This window comes from Scophthalmus maximus, chromosome 16 (genome assembly GCF_022379125.1).
Source record: "Scophthalmus maximus strain ysfricsl-2021 chromosome 16, ASM2237912v1, whole genome shotgun sequence".
Taxonomy (NCBI): Eukaryota; Metazoa; Chordata; class Actinopteri; order Pleuronectiformes; family Scophthalmidae; genus Scophthalmus; species Scophthalmus maximus.
The window spans coordinates 418875-438013 of NC_061530.1; the positions used below are offsets into that span (position 1 = coordinate 418875).

At 44.8% G+C, this 19139-nt stretch overlaps 1 protein-coding gene across 1 annotated transcript in view; it reads left to right on the forward strand.

Annotated features, from left to right (window-relative positions):
- gli3 (GLI family zinc finger 3) overlaps positions 1 to 19139 on the forward strand; it is a 90235-nt gene that overhangs the window by 23172 nt on the left and 47924 nt on the right. The window contains exon 3 of the mRNA XM_035611633.2: positions 11285 to 11506. Within this exon, the coding sequence (XP_035467526.2) occupies positions 11285 to 11506 (222 nt within the window). The remainder of the gene's footprint in view (positions 1 to 11284; positions 11507 to 19139) is intronic.

Genomic DNA, 19139 nt, shown 5'->3' on the forward strand with positions numbered 1-19139 from the left:
TGATGTTTGGAGTGTGGGCCTGGCGGCGACAACTCCGGTCCCGGGGAGATGTGTCTCATGTCAGACTTTGCGCCAGACAGACTCCAATCAGAAAAGGGGTCTGGTGGTGGGGTGGGGTGGGTGTTCTTCAACAGAGCTGGAGTGGAGCCAAAACTCAAAGTGCAATTCTCTGAAGGTTTTGTTTTCCCTCTGTGGTATTTACAAAGTGATTGAGCACATTCTGAGTCTCATGGAGTATCTCATTACGCTCTTAAAAGCTTTTTATCCATCCACATGTTCTAAGATGTGCACAGGCGTTGCATACTGTAGATACTCAGTGGTACATGCATGCAGACACATCATCATCACTTCTAATTTTCTTTCACTTTCTCTGACAATTATACACATACACTTGGTCTAACTGGAGGATGGGGCCGTGACTATTAACTGTTTGGAAACCTCATGACTTCATCGTCAGTGCTGTCAAGGGCAGTCCACATTATTTCTCCTCTCGGCTCAATGGGCTCTTTGTTCTGGCTTGGCTCTGGTGCAGCTCAGCATGGGGCTGCGTGAGTCCGACAGTCCCACTGCGGGTCTGGAGGGAGGGAGGCAGATGGGAGGAGGGAGGTAGTGGGTGAGAGTGGGTCTGAGGAGATTTGTGAAAGACATGGGAACTGGAAGATGACCTGAGAGGGAGGGATGACAGCAGGAAACAATAAGTGACTGGCAGGGAGAGAGTGAGTGCGAGGTACAGGAGCTGGGGTGTCGAGAGTTTAAAGAGGTGGAATGAAGGATGTAGAGGGAATGCATCATGCAATGGGTGAGTCCTAAAGTAGCCAGAGCAGAGAAGACTTTTTCTATGATCATTGAAAAACCATCCCACTGATTCATTCCAATAAAAACACCAGATTAGAAAGGGAACGTGTCAGCTGAGCTGCTGCACCCATCCCTGTGTGGAATGTGGGATTAATGGCAAAGTACTGCAGAGATTAGCGAAGGAGGCGAGAGTGGAGGATTCCACTGGTGGGAGTGACAGGAGAGGTCATACATGAGGGGAGCTCATTACTGAGAGAAGGAGTATGGGAGGACGTAAGGACAGAGTGTTGACGCTTAGATATGAGGAAAACCGAAAGGTGAAAAGATCAAGGAAGAAGAAGGAGGGGGTCAGATCGAGGAATGTGTCCCATGTATGAAACAAAAAAGGAGCAGCTTCCATTTTTGTATATTTTTAACCATTATCTGTACTTGATGCAACCAGGGTCAAACTGACCAATTGTCCCTCTTTTAAGTTAGCTTTTTCTCAATGCTGTTCTGAATGTACCTCATCGTAACATCTACACATTCTGTCTGATAAATGGTTATTTGATTGAATCTATAATACAAATTTGTTTCTAAGAAGGAAAATGGCCCTTAATGGTTCTGCAACAACCCCCTCTCATAGAAATTATGTTTATGACTAATTACATAGTGCAGTCACAAATATGTTGATACAATGAAGAGATGATCAGTGAAATGTTCACAGTTAATTTAATAATTTGTTTTCCGCCACCAAACTCAAAGATTCAAGGCAACTAATAGACTTTTGAGTTTTGAGGCCAGCTCAAACTCTTACGTTTTTGAGAAAATCACCTGTAGTTGTGCCGATTGATTCTGTTTTGCTCAAATCCTTTATCATTTTAATTGATCTACTGTGGAGTTTACATACTAACACAAATTCAAACAATAAATGTTGTGCAAACTAATAATAACAAAGGCACACATTTATTTAAACCACTAAACATTAGTTAAACTGTTAACACTTGTTGATCTAGTTTGTTGAGAAAATAATACAGATATAATCTGACTTCTGCATAACATCAATTCATAGTTACTGCGCGGCACAGTTTGACACCATGCAAACTGACCCTGAAACCATATTCACTGCAACAGAACAGGTACTGTAGTACTGCATTCACAACAGGGACGATACCGATATCAATATATATTTTTAATATTTTTTATATCAAGCATATTTTAAAACGATATGTGTCTGCTGTAAAAAGGTGTCACAATGCATCAAAATTGAACACAAAACTTTGTTGAAATGCCTTAAAGCATATGTTTAATTCACAGAACCTTTCAACATGACCTTAACACACAAAGTGCAGGGACCTGTCAGCAGCTTTATCATGAGGTTGAGCAGACACACAAACTTGGACCGGACGGGACCTTGCTAAAGTCCAGAGAGTCGGGACTGCGGCTGCCATAGTGTCACATCATTAAAACAAACCATCTGGACCAGTGCGGTCCAGTGTGAAACATTTGAAAATATCTCTTTTCAACTTGCACATGCGTGTTGTCACGGCTGCTGGAATTTAAAGATGGCGGAAAATCGACCTAACATATCTTGTATTTTTCTTAGATTTTGCACTTTGAAAGCATTTTCATGCTGCGTTTAACAATTGGGTTGGGGAGGTGTTAAGGGTTCGTTGTCGTTGCAGACTAATGCCTCGGACGACTGCACGATTTTGGAAGTCGTCACTTCCTCCTGTTTGTTTTACATAAGGGCATTCTGAAACGCATTCCTGGTGGCAGCAGCTGAAAGTTATCATGGAGGACTTGTGTGGCATCATTGATAATTTCATGTGACTTTTTGAGGACATGTTCTGAATGAAGAAGTTAGAAACAGGAAGTAGTTTGAGAGGACACTCTTGTGTGTTGTGTGGACGGAGAGAAACATCTTGACGTGTTAATATGTGGTTTGGCAGTAAAGTCCGCTCGAGGTTACTTTTGTTACGCTCATTATCTGTATCAGGGAAAACGCACAACATGACAGAAACAAGCCCCGCATATAGTCTGTGTGATGATTGTTTCAGAAACACGTAAAAGGAAAAGGCAGAGAATATGTGTGAAGAGTGTTGTTGTGGTTTCCATGTCGACACACTCACATCACAGCTCCCACAGGAGATGGTTCCCCGACACGTCCAGATATTTAGCTGATAGATATCTGGCAGACGACGGCGAGGCCTCGTGAGTCACTTTGATCGCGTCGTGGGTAGTTCACTCATAGCCAGCGAGTGTCGATTTGCAAACCCCGATTTCACGCTGATTTTCCTCTGATTTGCAAGCTCCAGAATTTGTCGGCGAGCGGAAGATCGGGCTTAAAATCGTTTAGTGTGAACTCAGCATTAGGCGAAAACAACTTTTTTATGACCTATCAAAAATAAGAATACATTGGTTTCAAAAACAAATAATCACTAAATCTTTATAACGTCATCGTAGGTTCCTCTCTTCTTTCACTTTTCAGCCACATTTAAATATCTGCCACTGTCAGAGGAAACAGAAATACAAATCTACTGTACAACCAATCTCTTATCCCCAACCATAGCTCTTTTTCTGTTAAGCCACCTTACATTATGTATTGAGGCCAATTTTACACAGGAAACATATTAAAGTTTGTAGTAAGTAAATACTTTCTAAATTTTATCATTTTAGTTTAAAATGTTATTTGAAAAACATATTTAGATGAGCAATTTCAAGTTTTAGTTTTTACTGTGAATAGATCGGACCTGGCAGAAAAATATCCACATGTAGCGATTACAGGTTATGCTCAGATTAATACGGGAGCCTCCAGCGTCTTGTCCAACATATTGTCTAAACCTACAGTCCAACCTTAACCCTGTGTTGTCTGCTGCAGACACTGTCATTTTGATGCAGGCATTCCCATTCATTTCCATTCATGTAGGCCCAGTGAGGGTCGGTTGGCCCAACCATCAGTAATGTAATGACGATTGGATTGTAAGTGGGAAACAAGGATTGATAGGTTCATAAACGATTCTTCGTGAGGTCATTTGGGATCTTTTAGGTCTTCAGGAGAGAGAACATTTGTAAAATGAGCTATTATTATTCTAAATAACTATTGTGTAAAGCTCTGAGGGCAGAAGGTCGAGTCAATCAGATTTGAACATCCTACTGTAACACCAGGTAACTCGATGCATGAGCAGGACGTGGGAGCTGAGTTGTGTATGCGTTGGTATTTGGAGTTCTGATTGTCATGCTCTCTAGTACAACGGCCTAATGCAGGAACAGTAAGCTTTACCAGCTGCAGCATCAAAGGCGTGCTGGTCATTGAATCCACATCCGTCACAGTCATGTGTAATGTAGACATTCAGCAGGAGGCATTAGACCGAGACTAATGTAGAGTTATTGATGCAAATAACTGCCAGCACTTTTCTACCTCTAATGTCATAAGGTGACCAGCTATATTTGGAAATTATACTTACAAAGAATGAAAAATAAGCAGTTAATGTATCCTAAACTTGTGTGCACACAGAGAGAGCACACCCACACCTAGCTGTCTAAATCTGAATCTTTTCCTCTGTCCATGCTGTGCCACTGTGTGGTGCTATGAAGTTTTCCAAAGTGGAAATCCAAAAAGATATGCCTGAAAATGGCTGGGTGTGAGTGGGAGAAACTATCGGATAAGCCTAGCCATGCTCTGTGTGGTAGTAAAGTTAACAAACTTTATGTCAGGAGTCATGTTTATTATGTCAGACACAGGGATTAGTGTTCAGCTGTTTTAAAGATAGCTTTAACAACTGGCATCAAATCCCCATTTTATACTACTTCAGTTGTCTGATGACAGAAAAGGGAAAATATCTCAATCATAAGAACTGGATGGTGGTTTCTTTAGTTGATCACAAACAGCTGGAGGAGACAGAACTGAAGTCTAACCACCTGAGACTCAACACCTTATCAGACTGTGGGCTGAGATGCACAGTTTGGTTATTATGTCGACTACAATCGGATGAAGAGTTGTATCCATTTCCTGTTGTGTAGGCACTTCAGTGTGGAAGGTGACTTTTACAAAATCACCAGAAAATTGTATTCTTGACTTTCACTCTTCTTTAAATAGGTACACTTCTCTCTGCTGAGCTGCATAGCAGGTAAGAGAACACATGAGCAGTGAATTACACAGACGGATCCTAACGTCCACAGGCCTAATCACCACAGAAGAGGGAGGGGAACACAGAGAGTCCACTCCGGACTTAGACCTTCACCAGCCATTGATAAAGTGCTTAGCAGCAGGAAAATTAATGAATCCGGCCTGACTGGAAACGGGGGTTTGGGGTTGAAGGGTAGGAAGAAGAAGAGGAGGAGAGCTGCTGGGGATGATAGGCTGGGTGGGTGGGGGGATAGGGGGTTGGAGGAGGTAATCCTGTTCCAGCTAAATGGCTGATCCCTCTCATTCAGTAGTTATCAAATGTCAAAAGTTAAATTAGCCTGCTGGCCTCAGATAGGAGTTAACATGCTTTTAAATGGGGTGAGGGGTGTGTGGGGGTGTGTGTGTGTGGGGGGGGGAGTTGGGCAGGTGCCTTTGAAGTGTCTAATTATCCAGCTCCTAGTTAGAGCTCGTGATGAGAGAGCGCCTCTGTGCCTCGATGCACTGTACACTTATGCACTTGAACGAAAACACACAACACCGTCGCATGTTTACTTAGGACAACTCAGCGTGGACGTAACGTCTGAGCTATTTAAAGTGAAGTGAACGAGGTGATGATATCATCATCCTATACTGTAAGGTGGAAACATCCACATTGGGCATTTTGGATCATATTTGATGTGCTTGAAATTACTGTATTATTTTTCTATTTTATCCTAACTGCTGGCTCTGTGTTTCTTTGCCTTGGCTGGATATCCATTTCTCTTGGCGAGCTGTTCCTAATCTGACTGCCACAGACTTGGTCAGAATCACTCTGGTGTCAGAAGTAGGATTCCAATGCTGAGGCCCAGTGGAAAGCTGGCCCACTCTGGTCTGGTGGGCTGTGTGCCCGGATTCACCCTAAAAACCCACTTTCCCAAATGGACATCATTCTGCCCTTGTCTTCCCTAGCCCACAATCATTCTGTATTGTTACAGAGAACAGTATGAATAACCAACAGGTTTTGGCCGATCATAGCTGACTTGTGACTGTGTGAAGCAATTCTAATATAGTCAATAAGCCAATCAGCGCACTACATGTTTTTTTTGGGTTTGAAGCTTTGATCAAATGCATCTCTTGGTGTTTGATTCCTTAAAGAATGCAGGCCAAGTTGCCCTTTGAGTGAAAAACCTTAAAGGCTATATCCTTCCACAGTCAAAAGGCTTTCAGCGCTCTCACTGCAATGCTCATTGCTCCGTCACAATGTGGCCCTGATGAAATGGTGGTGGGGTTTCGGGCTCTATGGTGGGCCTATGCCCCTAATGGGTGAATACGAGGCAGCAAGGGGCAGCCAGAGGGCTGGCACGACACAAGCCTGCTGTGAGGCTGATTTTAGGTGAGCAAAGGGAAAATGGGAAGGAGCCACGCAGGCTTTGATTTGCCCCTCCCCAGCCCTAGGGCCTGGAGGCTGGAACTGCGAGATGCTGAGCTCAGGATGTGTCCCAGCAGACCCCCAGCGGCAGAGACCAGGGCTGGGGCTGTGGGCTCTGGAGCTGGGGGCTGGGGCCTGTGATGCCGAATGCCAAATTGAGATGTGGGAGTTGTCGAATTTGCCTGGATGAATATTGAAGAGGGCATTTGCGAGTGCTGTGTGGGGAAATCAGGAGCTGACAATAGACTGTTAACCAGGAGGGGGAACATCCTGACCTCCCCATACCTCTCTCTGCAATTCGTCCAGACATCAGTCACACGCTGATGGTTAAATAATGCACCACCACGGATTCACTCATCAGAGACAGAGTCAAACATGAGTGCAAAGTTATAGGGGGTGAACGATATGTTTGCTGAAGTTCTCCGGAGCTCTGACTCTGTGTGATGATCTGACATTCTAAAGATTTGTTTGTCAAGGAGTTTCCTGAATGTCACCCTTTTAAGCAGATACAGGAAGCTCCATTTGGACTCTCCCCTCCACATAATGCACAACTGAACTCTGTTGTGGGGAAGGAACCAAGCTCCTTGTGGCAATGAGACAGTCAGCCAAGAAGTTGATCAGAAAAATACCTCACACAATTGCAGTAATCCGCTGTGCTCTTGTCACGTTGGGTTTGGTGGAGTTTCAGCAGTATCTCTCCCTCTCCCGTGTCTTTTAGTCTGCACTAATCGTGAATGATTCCGTCTGTCTATAGCGCCAGTGCCAGGGCCGGTGAATCAGGTACATAAGCCTAAGCTGCTTGGAGAGGTGCTCTTATTAAACTCTAGCCAGCTGCTGGAATTTTTCTTCCCCTTCTCATTGTTAATTGGGGAGTCTTGAATTTTTTTCTCAGGAGTTGATTTGCAAGAGAAAGAAAAAAAGGAGCAAGAGATTATTGCACAGGAGGAAAGGAGCTTTGAAGAAGTGTTTTGTAATTTCACTGTATATCCTCTCCTCCTCTCCTCCTTTCTCACTCTCCCTGTGCTCCCCAGCCAAAATCTTTCTGTGTCACGGACAACAGTGCTTTTAGAAGTTCGAAGGTGGAACACAGCATATGTCTGGCTTTGGCTCAGAGGTACAACAACACCTCCTCTGATGTTAAGGCTTTTAGGAAAGGCGGCAACATAGTGAAAGAGTTCCTGTGTGCAGTGTCCCAGCTTTAGAGACTTGTCCGTCTGAATGAGTTCAGGCTGGAGGGCAAATTAGATGCTTGAGAGTCAAGGGCAGAATGGCATGTGGAGGAACTGCATCCTTGTTCTTAACCCCTGCCAGTATAAAATGCCTTCAGAAACAACAAGCCAAGGGTTTTGTTTCACTTTTCATTTCTTTGAATTGACTGGGTACCCTTAACTTCAGCCCCCGTGTCCCAGAGCCTCTTGTAGGAACTGGCCCCGCTCCATATCTCATTATCTCTTTTAAAATTTCATTTTGTCATTGCATCCATGCTCTCTTTTATACCGCCATATTAAAGACCATGCATAGGGTTTTCTCTGAAGGTATTCGAACCATGTTTTACAATAGAGACCCCAGATAAGGGGAAAAGGGGAGAAACCTGCGGTTTAGGATTTAATGAGTGGCTTGCTGGGGGTGAAAGGCGGATAGAAAGCAAGTGAAGGAGAACAAGAGAGGGTGCATTTGTAGAGGTTTAGAGCGAGAGGAGAAGGAGTAGTGAGGAAGGAAGAATGCAGGAATGGAGCACCAGGTACCATTATAGTGGCAGAGAAAGCTCCTGAAATACTAGAGCCCGGGCGTGTGCTCTGATCAGGATGGCAGTGAGCACAATTACCTTCTTTTCAAATCCTTCAGTGACACTGCAGGAGGAAGGAGGACTTTGAAACTTGAAAGGCAGGAGTTCGCTTTCAACCTCAAACGCGAGCAGGAAAGGGCTCTGAAATTTGTTCAGTGCTCCCCATCCACCATTAGCTTGTTTCTTCCTCTTGCCTCCAGGCATTTAAGCGCTTTTTGAAAAGATGTTAAGAAATTCAATCACCATAGAGAGAGAGCAGGATGGTTCTTTTGCTGTTTTTTTGAGAGGCATGCTTTCCTCTGGTCCACAGAGGACCAGCCTGCTGCCTTTGTGTTGGACTGAATAGACCAGCAAACTGGTAGAGGACTGGATGCGGCAACCATGGGAAAAGAGGAAATAAAAGAGGAATAAAAAATGAGGGAGGGAAAAGGGGAAAGGGTCTGTTGGGCGGATGGTCAGAGTTAGAGAAGTGTTGCAGGGTTGAACTTTTCAAAGTTGCATGTGTTTACCTGTGTCTGCACTGTGTTCACTATCCCATCTTTTGACAGATACTTGACATTTTATGAGGATACAAACGGTTTCCACCAGCAGGATAGATCTTCTGCTTCTCTTCCACCAGTCGGACGAGTCATTTGACCCTTGTGCTGCTGAGTGTTTGTTTAACCATTTAAGGGTGCTATGAACTGAAGTAATGAAGCCCCTTACGGTAGTATATGGTCCAATGATGAACCCCCCCTGTGAACTTGCCATGGTGACAAGAGGGGGCTGGTGGGACTGTGACACTGCTGTGATTGAACTGTTAGTCGCTTGACCTCCCTTGGAGGAGAGAGTCATACCTCTGAATAGCAGTGTGGGGACACACTGTCTTTATAGTAACAGAAGAGAAAGAATGGGAGAAGAAGACAAATTAAAATATTGAAATATTATATTTTCTAAATTAAGCATTTGAATCTCCTTGGTAGAAGACATTTAAAAACTCTTATTGCCCAGTGGCCTCCTAACTGCTACACTATCTAAAGCCTGAGTGATGAATCTATTTCTCAAACATCAGTATGATAAACAGATTTTCCGGATGTGAAAAAGCTGAGGGTACACGGTGGAAGCCTGCACTACACACGGCTACATGCTCTGCCCTTAGCAGAGCCTACTCTCAGCATAGTTTACAGTTTCAACTTATTACATTCCATGACAGGAGATGAACCCAATTCTGAAATCCCTTTATGTTAATATTGCGCTTTGCAAGAGCAGACCTATTAATCCAGCTTTAACCGTATAAGTGCCATTATTCCCTTAATAAGATCACTGGCTGTGCAGTATAGGATTAAATACTTATATCATAACTGACACTGTCATTTCCTGCGGATGAGAGAGGCTTGCCTCTCTGGCTGTCAGTTCCGCGTTAAGAATCCTTGAATCTGCTGCCAGTACTGCGCTGAGGCACGGCTGGCCCCGATGCAGGTAATGGATGTGGGAGAGTATGGGGGATAAAATCAGGACCCGTGGTTTGCTCCTCCTGCTCTCTCTTTGCCTCGCTCAGTTTCATTCTCTCTTTTTTCCCCCACCCCCGCTGATCACTTCTGTCCTCAGTGAAGTGGTATGGCATAATGCTGGTGTTCTTTAATCTGGCCCTCTCCTCTGTTCTTAATTGGCAGTTGGAAGCTGTTGGGTTGCAGCGCATAGTGGGGAGCCCTGTACCGCTTGGTTGCTAATACTACAGTACTGGTGGCACCAGCACAGCGACATTTTGTGGTTCTCAGTGGGCTACATTAATGCGAGAAAGAGCATTTGGATGCTGCAGAGGACCACTGGGGTGAAATCAGGATTGTTTATAATCAGGGCTGAGCACTGAGACCAGTTAACTCAGCAGCTGATGAAGGAATCAGGTCCAGAAGAGACATGGGAGCAGTGGATCAAAGTAATGAAAGAGTTGATTTTGAAGAATGTGACTCATTCAGTGATTGATCTTGCTCAAGAGCACACAACACAAAACATTTACCACTAACCTGTAACATATCACCCATCTAGACCTCATCAGATGCATTCTATCTCAGTTTAAAGATGTTCTACACAAGGGACGCAGGTCAAGCATTATGCATTGATGGAGAGACATTAATGAGCACAGTAATGTTACTGTGGCAAACAAGATATTTCATTAATAATTTACTTTACTTTCAAAATGATTGAATTACAGATGTACAGCGGTCCACTAATAAGTAATCTGCTGGCACCACTCATATACATTTTCAACAATGACAGAACTCAGAAATAACGACAATCTCCCAGTGAAGTGGATTATTGCTAATAAAGATTTCCAGACATAAATTATAAAACCGACAGGACCTAACAGCATATTAAAGATGAATCAGTTTAAGTGACATACTTCAGTTCAAATGTCTGTATAGAATCATCCCACAGAAAAGGCTAATTCCAGGTCAGGGGGCTAACTAACCCTTATATATGTCAGTTCATAGGTCAGGCCAAAGGTCAAGGGTCATGTCTTTCTGCTGCAGTTCAGCCATTGAACTCAACTCCTTATGTATCCCCTCTACCCAGCATGGGCTATCTCTAGAGACCCCACTCCTCCTAATGTTGCCCTCAGAGAGAGAAAGACACAGATTAAGTTTGAGAAAGAGAAGGATGGCAGGGTCGATACAGGCGGAAGGTGAATGACAGGGCTGAATTTAAGAATGGACATTCAGGAAATGCGAATGGCTCAGGCCCTTCCTACATCCAGAACATGGTCAGACCTAACACCTCGGGCCGTCCACTCCGCTCTGTTCACACTGAAAACTCACCTCTCTGCACCTTACTCCTTGAAAAAACCCAGAATGGAGCACTTGAAGCTGTTTTTGCCTATTTTATAAATGTTTATGTAGCCTACTCTATTAGTTCTTGCACTTTTTGGGTAATATCTTCATGGTTGAATGCACTTATTGTAAGTCGCTTTGGACAAAAGCGTCAGCTATCCTGTAATGTTATGTGATGCAATGTAAATTATGCTCATACACTGTCTAAGAGGGGGAGAGAGAGAGGGAGAAGTATTTGTATATAACATTCCCAGGAAGAGAGAAATTGTCACACTTGCTCCAACTTTTATTCTGATATCTGCTTGTGATAGATCTGTTGCTCCTCCAATGTTTGAACCTCATATTCATATTCTCCTCTTTGTGTGTGTCTACCCTAACAGAGGAGGAGAGTTCCGGTACGCCTTACCACCGCGAGAGGCGTAATGCTATTAGCTCCCAGGCCCCGACCAATGAGGAGCCCTCCACCTCCACAGAGGAACGCCCCTCGCTGCTCAAGAAGGAGCTGCATGGTTCCCTGCCCCACCTGGCCGACCACGCCCTGCCGTACCGAGGCACTCTGTTTGCTATGGACCCCCGCAATGGCTACCTAGACTCACACTACCGTAAGTCCACCAGCATGACATTTCTAAAACATTTCTTACATTTTTGGATTGGAAAAAGTTGTAGATTTTAATGTAAGAAGCTCAAGGACATGAATATAGCCGTCTCTTCACTGAAGGAGAGAGGCATGACTGCAAGATGTCTGACAGATTGGCCTCTCACACACACACACACACACACACACTTGTCTTGTTTTGTGCTTGCGAAGTTAGTATGGGCAACGGCCAGCGTAGCTTCTTAATTCCCTCATTAGGGGCCCCTCGGAGCACAGTACTCCACTTTCTCTCATCAACACACACTTCAAAGCCCCAAAGCAGTGCCGAGACGAACCTCACCACTCCCTCCTCTGCCCCTCCCTCCCTGGGACTCAGAGACTGTGAGAGAGAGAGAGAGAGAGAGAGAGAGAGAGAGAGAGCGTCATGGAGATGAAGCTTGGGAGATTTAGGTGAAGGGAGAGCCGTGGCTTGAGTAAGATACTGAAGATAATTTGGAAAAAACAGTGAGATAGACAGTTGTAGTTAGATTAAAGTGACGCATTGTGTATGTGGAATGACAGAACAGGAGATCGATGATTGGGGAGTAAGAAGCTTAGAAGGTTAATTCAGCGGCTACTGCAGCCATGAGGACTTAGCCAGGATTTGATGTGATAGCTTGTTTAGTTTGGTTAAATTGGCTCTGAATTGGGACGGAGTCATTTTAATCCAGAGGCAATAATAAAAGGTCCAGCGGACCCCAACCTTATACTGTTACTTTATTTATTCAGCCACTTCATTAGCTCCTGCTCCCCTGCAGTCACCAACATGCCTCTTCAAGGGTGAGGTTACTGAAAACCAGGCAATGGCGCTTTGGACAGAACATTACTGCCCATTACCTCCTGACCTAACTCAGCAACACTGCCACTTCTCATTTTATGTTTGTGTGTGCGTATGTGTGAAGGAGCTCTGGTGGTTCCACACCACTGAAGCTTTTGGGGTGGGAGTAGGAAGAGGAGGGGGCAGCGGGGGTCACTGTGAAGCTTGAGGTCATGTGGAAAGGTCACAGTCTGAAATGGAGAGTTCAAAAGCAGCAGGAGAAGTCAAAAGAGCTGCAGAGCATCAAGAGGCTTTCTTTGTGCTTCAGGACTCAAGAGGCTTGAAGGCTGCAATCATACGAATCACAGTGACGCTGGCAGGGAAACTGTGGGTATGATATCCTGCTAAACTGCTTTTTTCACATGTTCATATACAAGGCATTGCTCTAAGCATCAGCAGCAAACTACTTTGCAGCAATTTGATAATAACATTCACCAATTGCTGCTTTCGAATGCAAGGATTTGCTCCTTTTCTCTTTTCCTATTATCATTGTGAAGTGATTCTTTTATGGCTTTCAACTATTGACCAGACAAAACAATGAAAAAACATCGCTACTGGCGCTGATCATTTTCTGTTCTCAAAAGGATTGATTAATAGTAACAACAGTAAACAGTAGTCAAAATTCTAGTAAGAATAATGGATAATGAAAATCATTATTTATCGCACCTCAGGTGTCAGTATATATTTAAGAAGTATTCAAAAGAAACCAACAAATTGAGACTAAAAAAAATCACTGTAGTGTTTTTCATCGATCTTCTCTGTGAATTCTCTGATCCCGACTCTGAAGACCTGTGATCTGAGATGAGAGCATTGCTGTGTAAAACACCTCCTCCTGGCCCCAGGTGCTGAGGACACGGGGTGTCCCTTAAGGCGACGGTCCCATTTTGTCTGATTGAACCCAGCACCAGAGCTCAATCCCCATGAGCTCCGGTGGTCCGAGGGTCAGCGGAATGAAGGGGCTCCCCTAAAAACTCCTCCCTCCTCCCTCCCTCGGCTGCTTTGAACCAGAAGCCTGTGGCGTCTGTCGCCACTACTACACTACAAGGTATAAAGAGCCACTGGCTCCTGTTCCGGTTTCTGGTTCCATAAACACACGCACACACACACACACACACACACACACACACACACACCAGCAGCAGTCCCTTCGATGAGGGCTTTGTCACCTCCTAAATCTATCCCAGGTGTGTGCATGTGTGTGCTTGTGATGGAGAGGGGGCCCTGAGCCTTTGTGCTGTGCTTGCACAGTGCACCACGCCATGTAGCAGACTGCCAGGTAAATCCGATTACTCTTGGTGCTGGTGTTTGTCAGTGCTTAATGTGCCTAAATGCGAAGGCACCTGCAGCCTCCCCACACCTGGCCACTGGGTTCTTAAAATGGTAGCAAAGCTCTGAGAAGCGTGGGAGTTGAACAATGAGAAGAGAGCAAGGGGGGTTTATCTTCAGGGGTCTGTGCTCCGGGTAAATCTCTGCTATTCAACCATCCCCGTGGTCTCCCACTCCTCTAACATCCGTGGCCTAAGTCTGTGTTTACTCTGGTTGTTACACCCACTTCAGGGTAGAAAAGAGGAGACACTAAGGAAACACTGCCCATTGTTGCCATTAGCTCATCATGGTGTTGCCTGAGTCTTAGCCGCTTTTCTTGGGCAAACACTGGATAAGAGGCCGTATCCTTCTTACCACAACATGTGGCTTTGCTGTGGGATAAGAAGAAAGAATTGCGCTGAAGATTAATGAGGAAGAAGACTTTTTTAAAGATCTTAATTGTGTGAAAATGTGAATGGGATGCGCGGCACCGTCATCTGTTTGCATTATGCGCTGATTAGCAGGTCAGTGGTCCTGCAGCACTGAGCCTATTGGTTGGGCGAAGCCACGCTCCTTCTTCACAGGGGAGCGAATTGTTTAAAGTGTCACGTTCGTGTAGGGACTTAGAGTGACTCCTTTTCAATGGCTTACCTGCTCATGTTAAAACCGCACTGCGACACCAGAGAGTGTTTAGTGAAATGGAGGCAACTAGAGAAAAGCTTGGGAGACAATGCTTGAGGATTTTGGTGCTGAAGTGATTGTACTCTTATCATTGATACAGTAGATCGTTGATGGGACTGAACAGACACATTAAGCGTGTCTCCAGGCTGAGATGGCTGTCTACAGTATCAGTCCTACAGTCTTTGGGTTAGCTCCTTAAAAAAATCAAGGCTGCTTCTGGCTGCCAGGACAAAATCCCCACACTAAAGCCTTCCTGTCCTTGACTGATCTCAGAAACCAAGGTTGCTAAGCTAGAGGCAGTGAAGGCATGGCTGTCTTGGCTAAAGAATGAATTCCCTTGTATCACAGCATCCCGACTCTCTGAGCCTGGACAAAGGTGACGGCTACCTGGATCATACTGGCCCTGTGTTCGGGGAATGCTAGTGGGAACATGGAGCCATGACATAAAACCTGCATGGGGTTTTGTGGTGTGGTGGGAATGGGAGGTGTCCTGTTGTATGGGTTAAGCTCTAAAGTGCTGTGTCCAGCTGATCTCAGGTCTACTGGGCCGTAGCACGCCAGCCTCTGCCCCACTGTCAGCCTCAGTATCAAAATGCAGCTGACCACTGAACTGAATGAGCTAGCTGTCACCAAACTGAACGTGATCTGCACAAGAATAGTCCTGGACTCTCGACAGTTAATTACAGTGCTTTGTCATTCAGTTCATATGGACCGTTCCAGATGTCTTGAAAGAGTAAATGTAGCAAAGTAGAATGTATGAAGTGTGTGTGTATGTTTCTGGAAGAAATCGCACTAAGAGAACAAACTTTCTGGCCTCTGGTTGGTATAAACGTGACCAGTACTGGCTGGGATACAGGTTCAAACATCTTTCCCCCAGAGGAACAGAGGAGTGCAGAGGAGAGCCCGGAGTGAGAAGTCATGTGCCTGTTTCATGGATAAGTGTTTGTCTTTGTGATTGTTGTTTGCCAATGTGGTGGCACGATGCATTCCCCCAGCGGTGTGCCGGCACAGAGAAGCCTGGGGCACACTGCAGGCAATGGAGAGGGATTCCTTCCATCCACCTCCTTTCATCAAGAAAAAACAACATGGGCCTGTGCTCTGCTGTGGCCCCTTGGTCCAGCGCACCAGGGATTATCAGATGATCCCCCTTTATACAGCTTATTAGAGGCATCTCATGCTGTAAGATAGGCCATATTCTCACATGCATGTGCCCCTTTGTAGCACTGGATGATTTAAGTGGGTTAAGCAGAGTTTGAAGTGCTTCAAGAATGCACTCTTACACCATCTTAAGGTCGCATGGTGCTCTAACCACAGTGCTGATGCGTGTGAACTGAGCTGCCATTTCAGAATAATGTCAGTTCTTATTAACAATAACAAGATTAAATGTGAACGGGCTAAGAGGCATTAAGAAGAATTTCCAGAGAACTTAAGATGTCAGAAGAAGAATACTCAGCATCTCTTGGTATCGCTGTTGCAACATCTGTCAGTGTGTTTTACTCCTTTTCAAATGAGATTGGTTAATCAGTCAAGTCACAGATGCAAGATGGAACAATGGCACTTTGCTGACGTTGTGAAGGCTTAAAATGAATACTTTGCTGTATATGGTTCAGAACGAGCTGCAGCGAACACCACTGGTGACAAAACAATCGGGCACAATACTATTACAACAAGAAGACTAGATGCTCATGGGGGCTTCTTCTCAGATGGCTGGTTAAAGCCACAGTATATTTTGCCTTTTTCTCTCCTCCTCAAGTTGCCCTGTAGTCTCCAGTAGGATAATCACCTCTGTGTGCTGTGGGAGAATATGAGTTGTTTAATGCCTTTCTATGTTTCCTTTCTGCGTATCCAATTCTCATCGTTCCTTTGTACATTTGCATTCCTCCCACATAGTGGCAAAGATGAGTGCTCGCATCCCTTCAGCCAACAACCCATATCTCGCTCGTCTCTAGAGGGTCGCAAGTATATATTGTTCTACATGTAGAGGAGGCTGATGAGCACAATATAACTAAAATGTTTGTAGCAGCCTAGTCAAATGTAAGATATCACTGGGGAAACAGGAAGGGAGTCAGGGCTGAGTCTACGGGTGTGAGCGAGACAGAGGGCTCAGAAAAACAGAGAAGAGAGAGAGTGGAGAAGAAGAGGGGGTGCGGGTGTAACAAAGCAGAAAATGAAGAGAGACATAAAAGAATGGGAGCTCAAGGAGGTCAGGCCCATCACAGGCTTTAGTGTTGCCTTCAAAGATGCCTGGGACAGGTGGCAGCTCCAGACAATCTCGCACTACAGAGCAGCATCCTCTCAGGAGGAGATAAGGGATTCCTCCATGCAGGCACCCTCCTCTATCCATTCCTCCCACTTCACAGCCCCTCCTCCTCTTCACATCGTCCCTGGTTCTTCCAGCCAGGCTGCTTTGATGTGGCTCAGTGTGACCAGGCAGCTGTAGGCCACGGGGCTGCAGCAGCGCTGCTGGGCCACTGGGCTGGTGGACCGTTGGGAGCCGACTCGAGCGTGGCTCAATCAGTGGGGCTCTCTGGTGCCCGGCACTTTCAGGTCTCCTTAAAGTTCTCCGGCAGGGTTAATCCTCTTTAAGGTTTACATGGGCCCCAGTTTGTCTCTCTGCCCAGGCTGAGGGATCCCCTGGGTGCCACCTGTGTGACAAAGACTCAAATCACTGTGACACAAGTTCCCTCCATCTGTTGCCTCTCTCCTTTGCTCCCCTTGTATGCGCTCCCCTCTCCCCTCTTTCTCCATGGCCCTTGCTTGCCTTCCCCTGTGCATTCCTCCCCTTCTTTCCTCTACTTCCCTTGATAGTACCTAGGCCTAGTTGTAAGTCTTTAAGGATTATTTGGGTGGAAACTGTTGACAGGGTCACAGTAAATGGATTACAACTTGTCCTTGTTTTGGGATGACGTGAGGAGGGAAAGGGGTGAGATCAGGAGGATGCGCTTTGAATAATGAGAGAGGCAAAGAAAGGGAGTTAGACCGAGAGCGGGATTAATTGAAAGAATTAGGAGGACGATGCAAGAGTGAGAGAGATGGTGAAAGAGAGGATAAGGTTGCAGCAATGCAAAGAGTGCAGAGAAAGGAAAAGAAGAGAATTCCAGATTTTGCTGCACTCATAAGACCTAATTGGTCTCGTAGCATAAACCCCTGTCTGGCCCTGCAGAGCCCGGCAGTCATCTGTCTGATTGCTGACACATTTTCCTCTATTTGCCCAAATATTGGCTACGTATTTCCACAGGCATGCAGACTTTGTTTAATGTCTGAAGGTTCAGTAAAAAATAAAGGACTAAGAATTTACAACACAGTGAAACACCATTTGATTATAACAACTTCATTGATGGTTTTGAATGTAAAGCTTAAAAATGAAACTATAAAATATAAACTATTAAACAACTACTATTTTCCAAAGGATACAATATTTTCTTTACCGATTGATTTCCCACCTTTTACGCAGCCACTGCTTGCCACTAATTTTAACACCATATGAAAATCACCTTGCAGACGCACAAAACCTGCTTCTAAAACATTTTGTAGCCATTTAGGAGCTCAGCCTTTTTGCTGAATATTTTCTAAATATTAAGATTCCAGAGTTGGTTTTCAACACACTACCATTTTTGCAATTTCCTCACTTTTCTGCATTTCCCAGTTAAATTTTCGACATGCCCTTGAATGCACCATGAAGGAACATTTTTAAACCGGCTTCTTTTTTTTTACCACATTACCATGCGATAATAAATCACTTTGACAAAAAACAAAGCTGAAAAAATTCTCATTGTGATTAAAATCCCTGCTAGTTGACATTCAGAGAACTGAACCAAGTGCAATGGCTACCAGGAAAAAACATTTTGTCTACAAAATTACTTCAAAATGTCCTCACAGCATGGTTCAACATCGAGGAGCTGCCCAGGTTCCCCAAACACTGTCAAGCCTGGATTTCATTATGATGCAGGTGTATTAGCCTCACAGTCACAATCACACAGCCACATGCAGTTTGACAGAGGTCTGTGACATGAGGCTATAGGGGCTTAGCTGTGAAGCAGCTGTGGTAGTCGTGAACACTCTGATATATATCTATATATATATAGATATATATCTATATCTATATAGATATATATATGGTAGAGAGGGCGCTGAAGTGAGGGGAGAGGGCCGAACCATAATGCTTTGTTCTGCTCCCAAGCTCATCTCAATCTGGAGAAATTCAAATGTTGGAGATAGCGCGCAGCCTCGCACAGGCCTGTGAAATAATCCTAACTCCCTGATCCACACTTGGGCACAGGGTAATGGACAAGGGGAGAAAAGGGGGAAAGGCTGGGGGCACCTGGGAAAGCAGTGTGCATGCTTAGCTCCGCTCTGGTGAGGGTCCTCGCGCTAGTGTGCAAGTTGTTAAGATTGACTTGGCTCTGTGAATGTCTTGCAAATATATTTGTGTGACTTGTTGAGAAGGGAGGGGTCGGAGATCTAACTACATGCTGCTTGAAGCACAGCCTACATCTATGTAGGTTTGCTAAAAGGATTTTTTTGCTAAATATCGTCTCAGATAAATGTCCCAGAGATCCATACACGTTTCGGGCGGAAACGAAAAAGGGAAAGGACGGACATTGACCGACTTGTTCAGTTTAGACAAACAAATGACTCCTGACAGCGAGTAGTGATGGAATGTATACTTGAACAGAGAGCCTGTTATCATGGATAGCTGATGTCTGACTTTCTCTCCTCCTCCCTGTTCTGTTGTTCTTTTCCACCGCGTTAATTACTTTAACCCACAGAAAAAAAACCTTGTACTTTACGTTTAAAT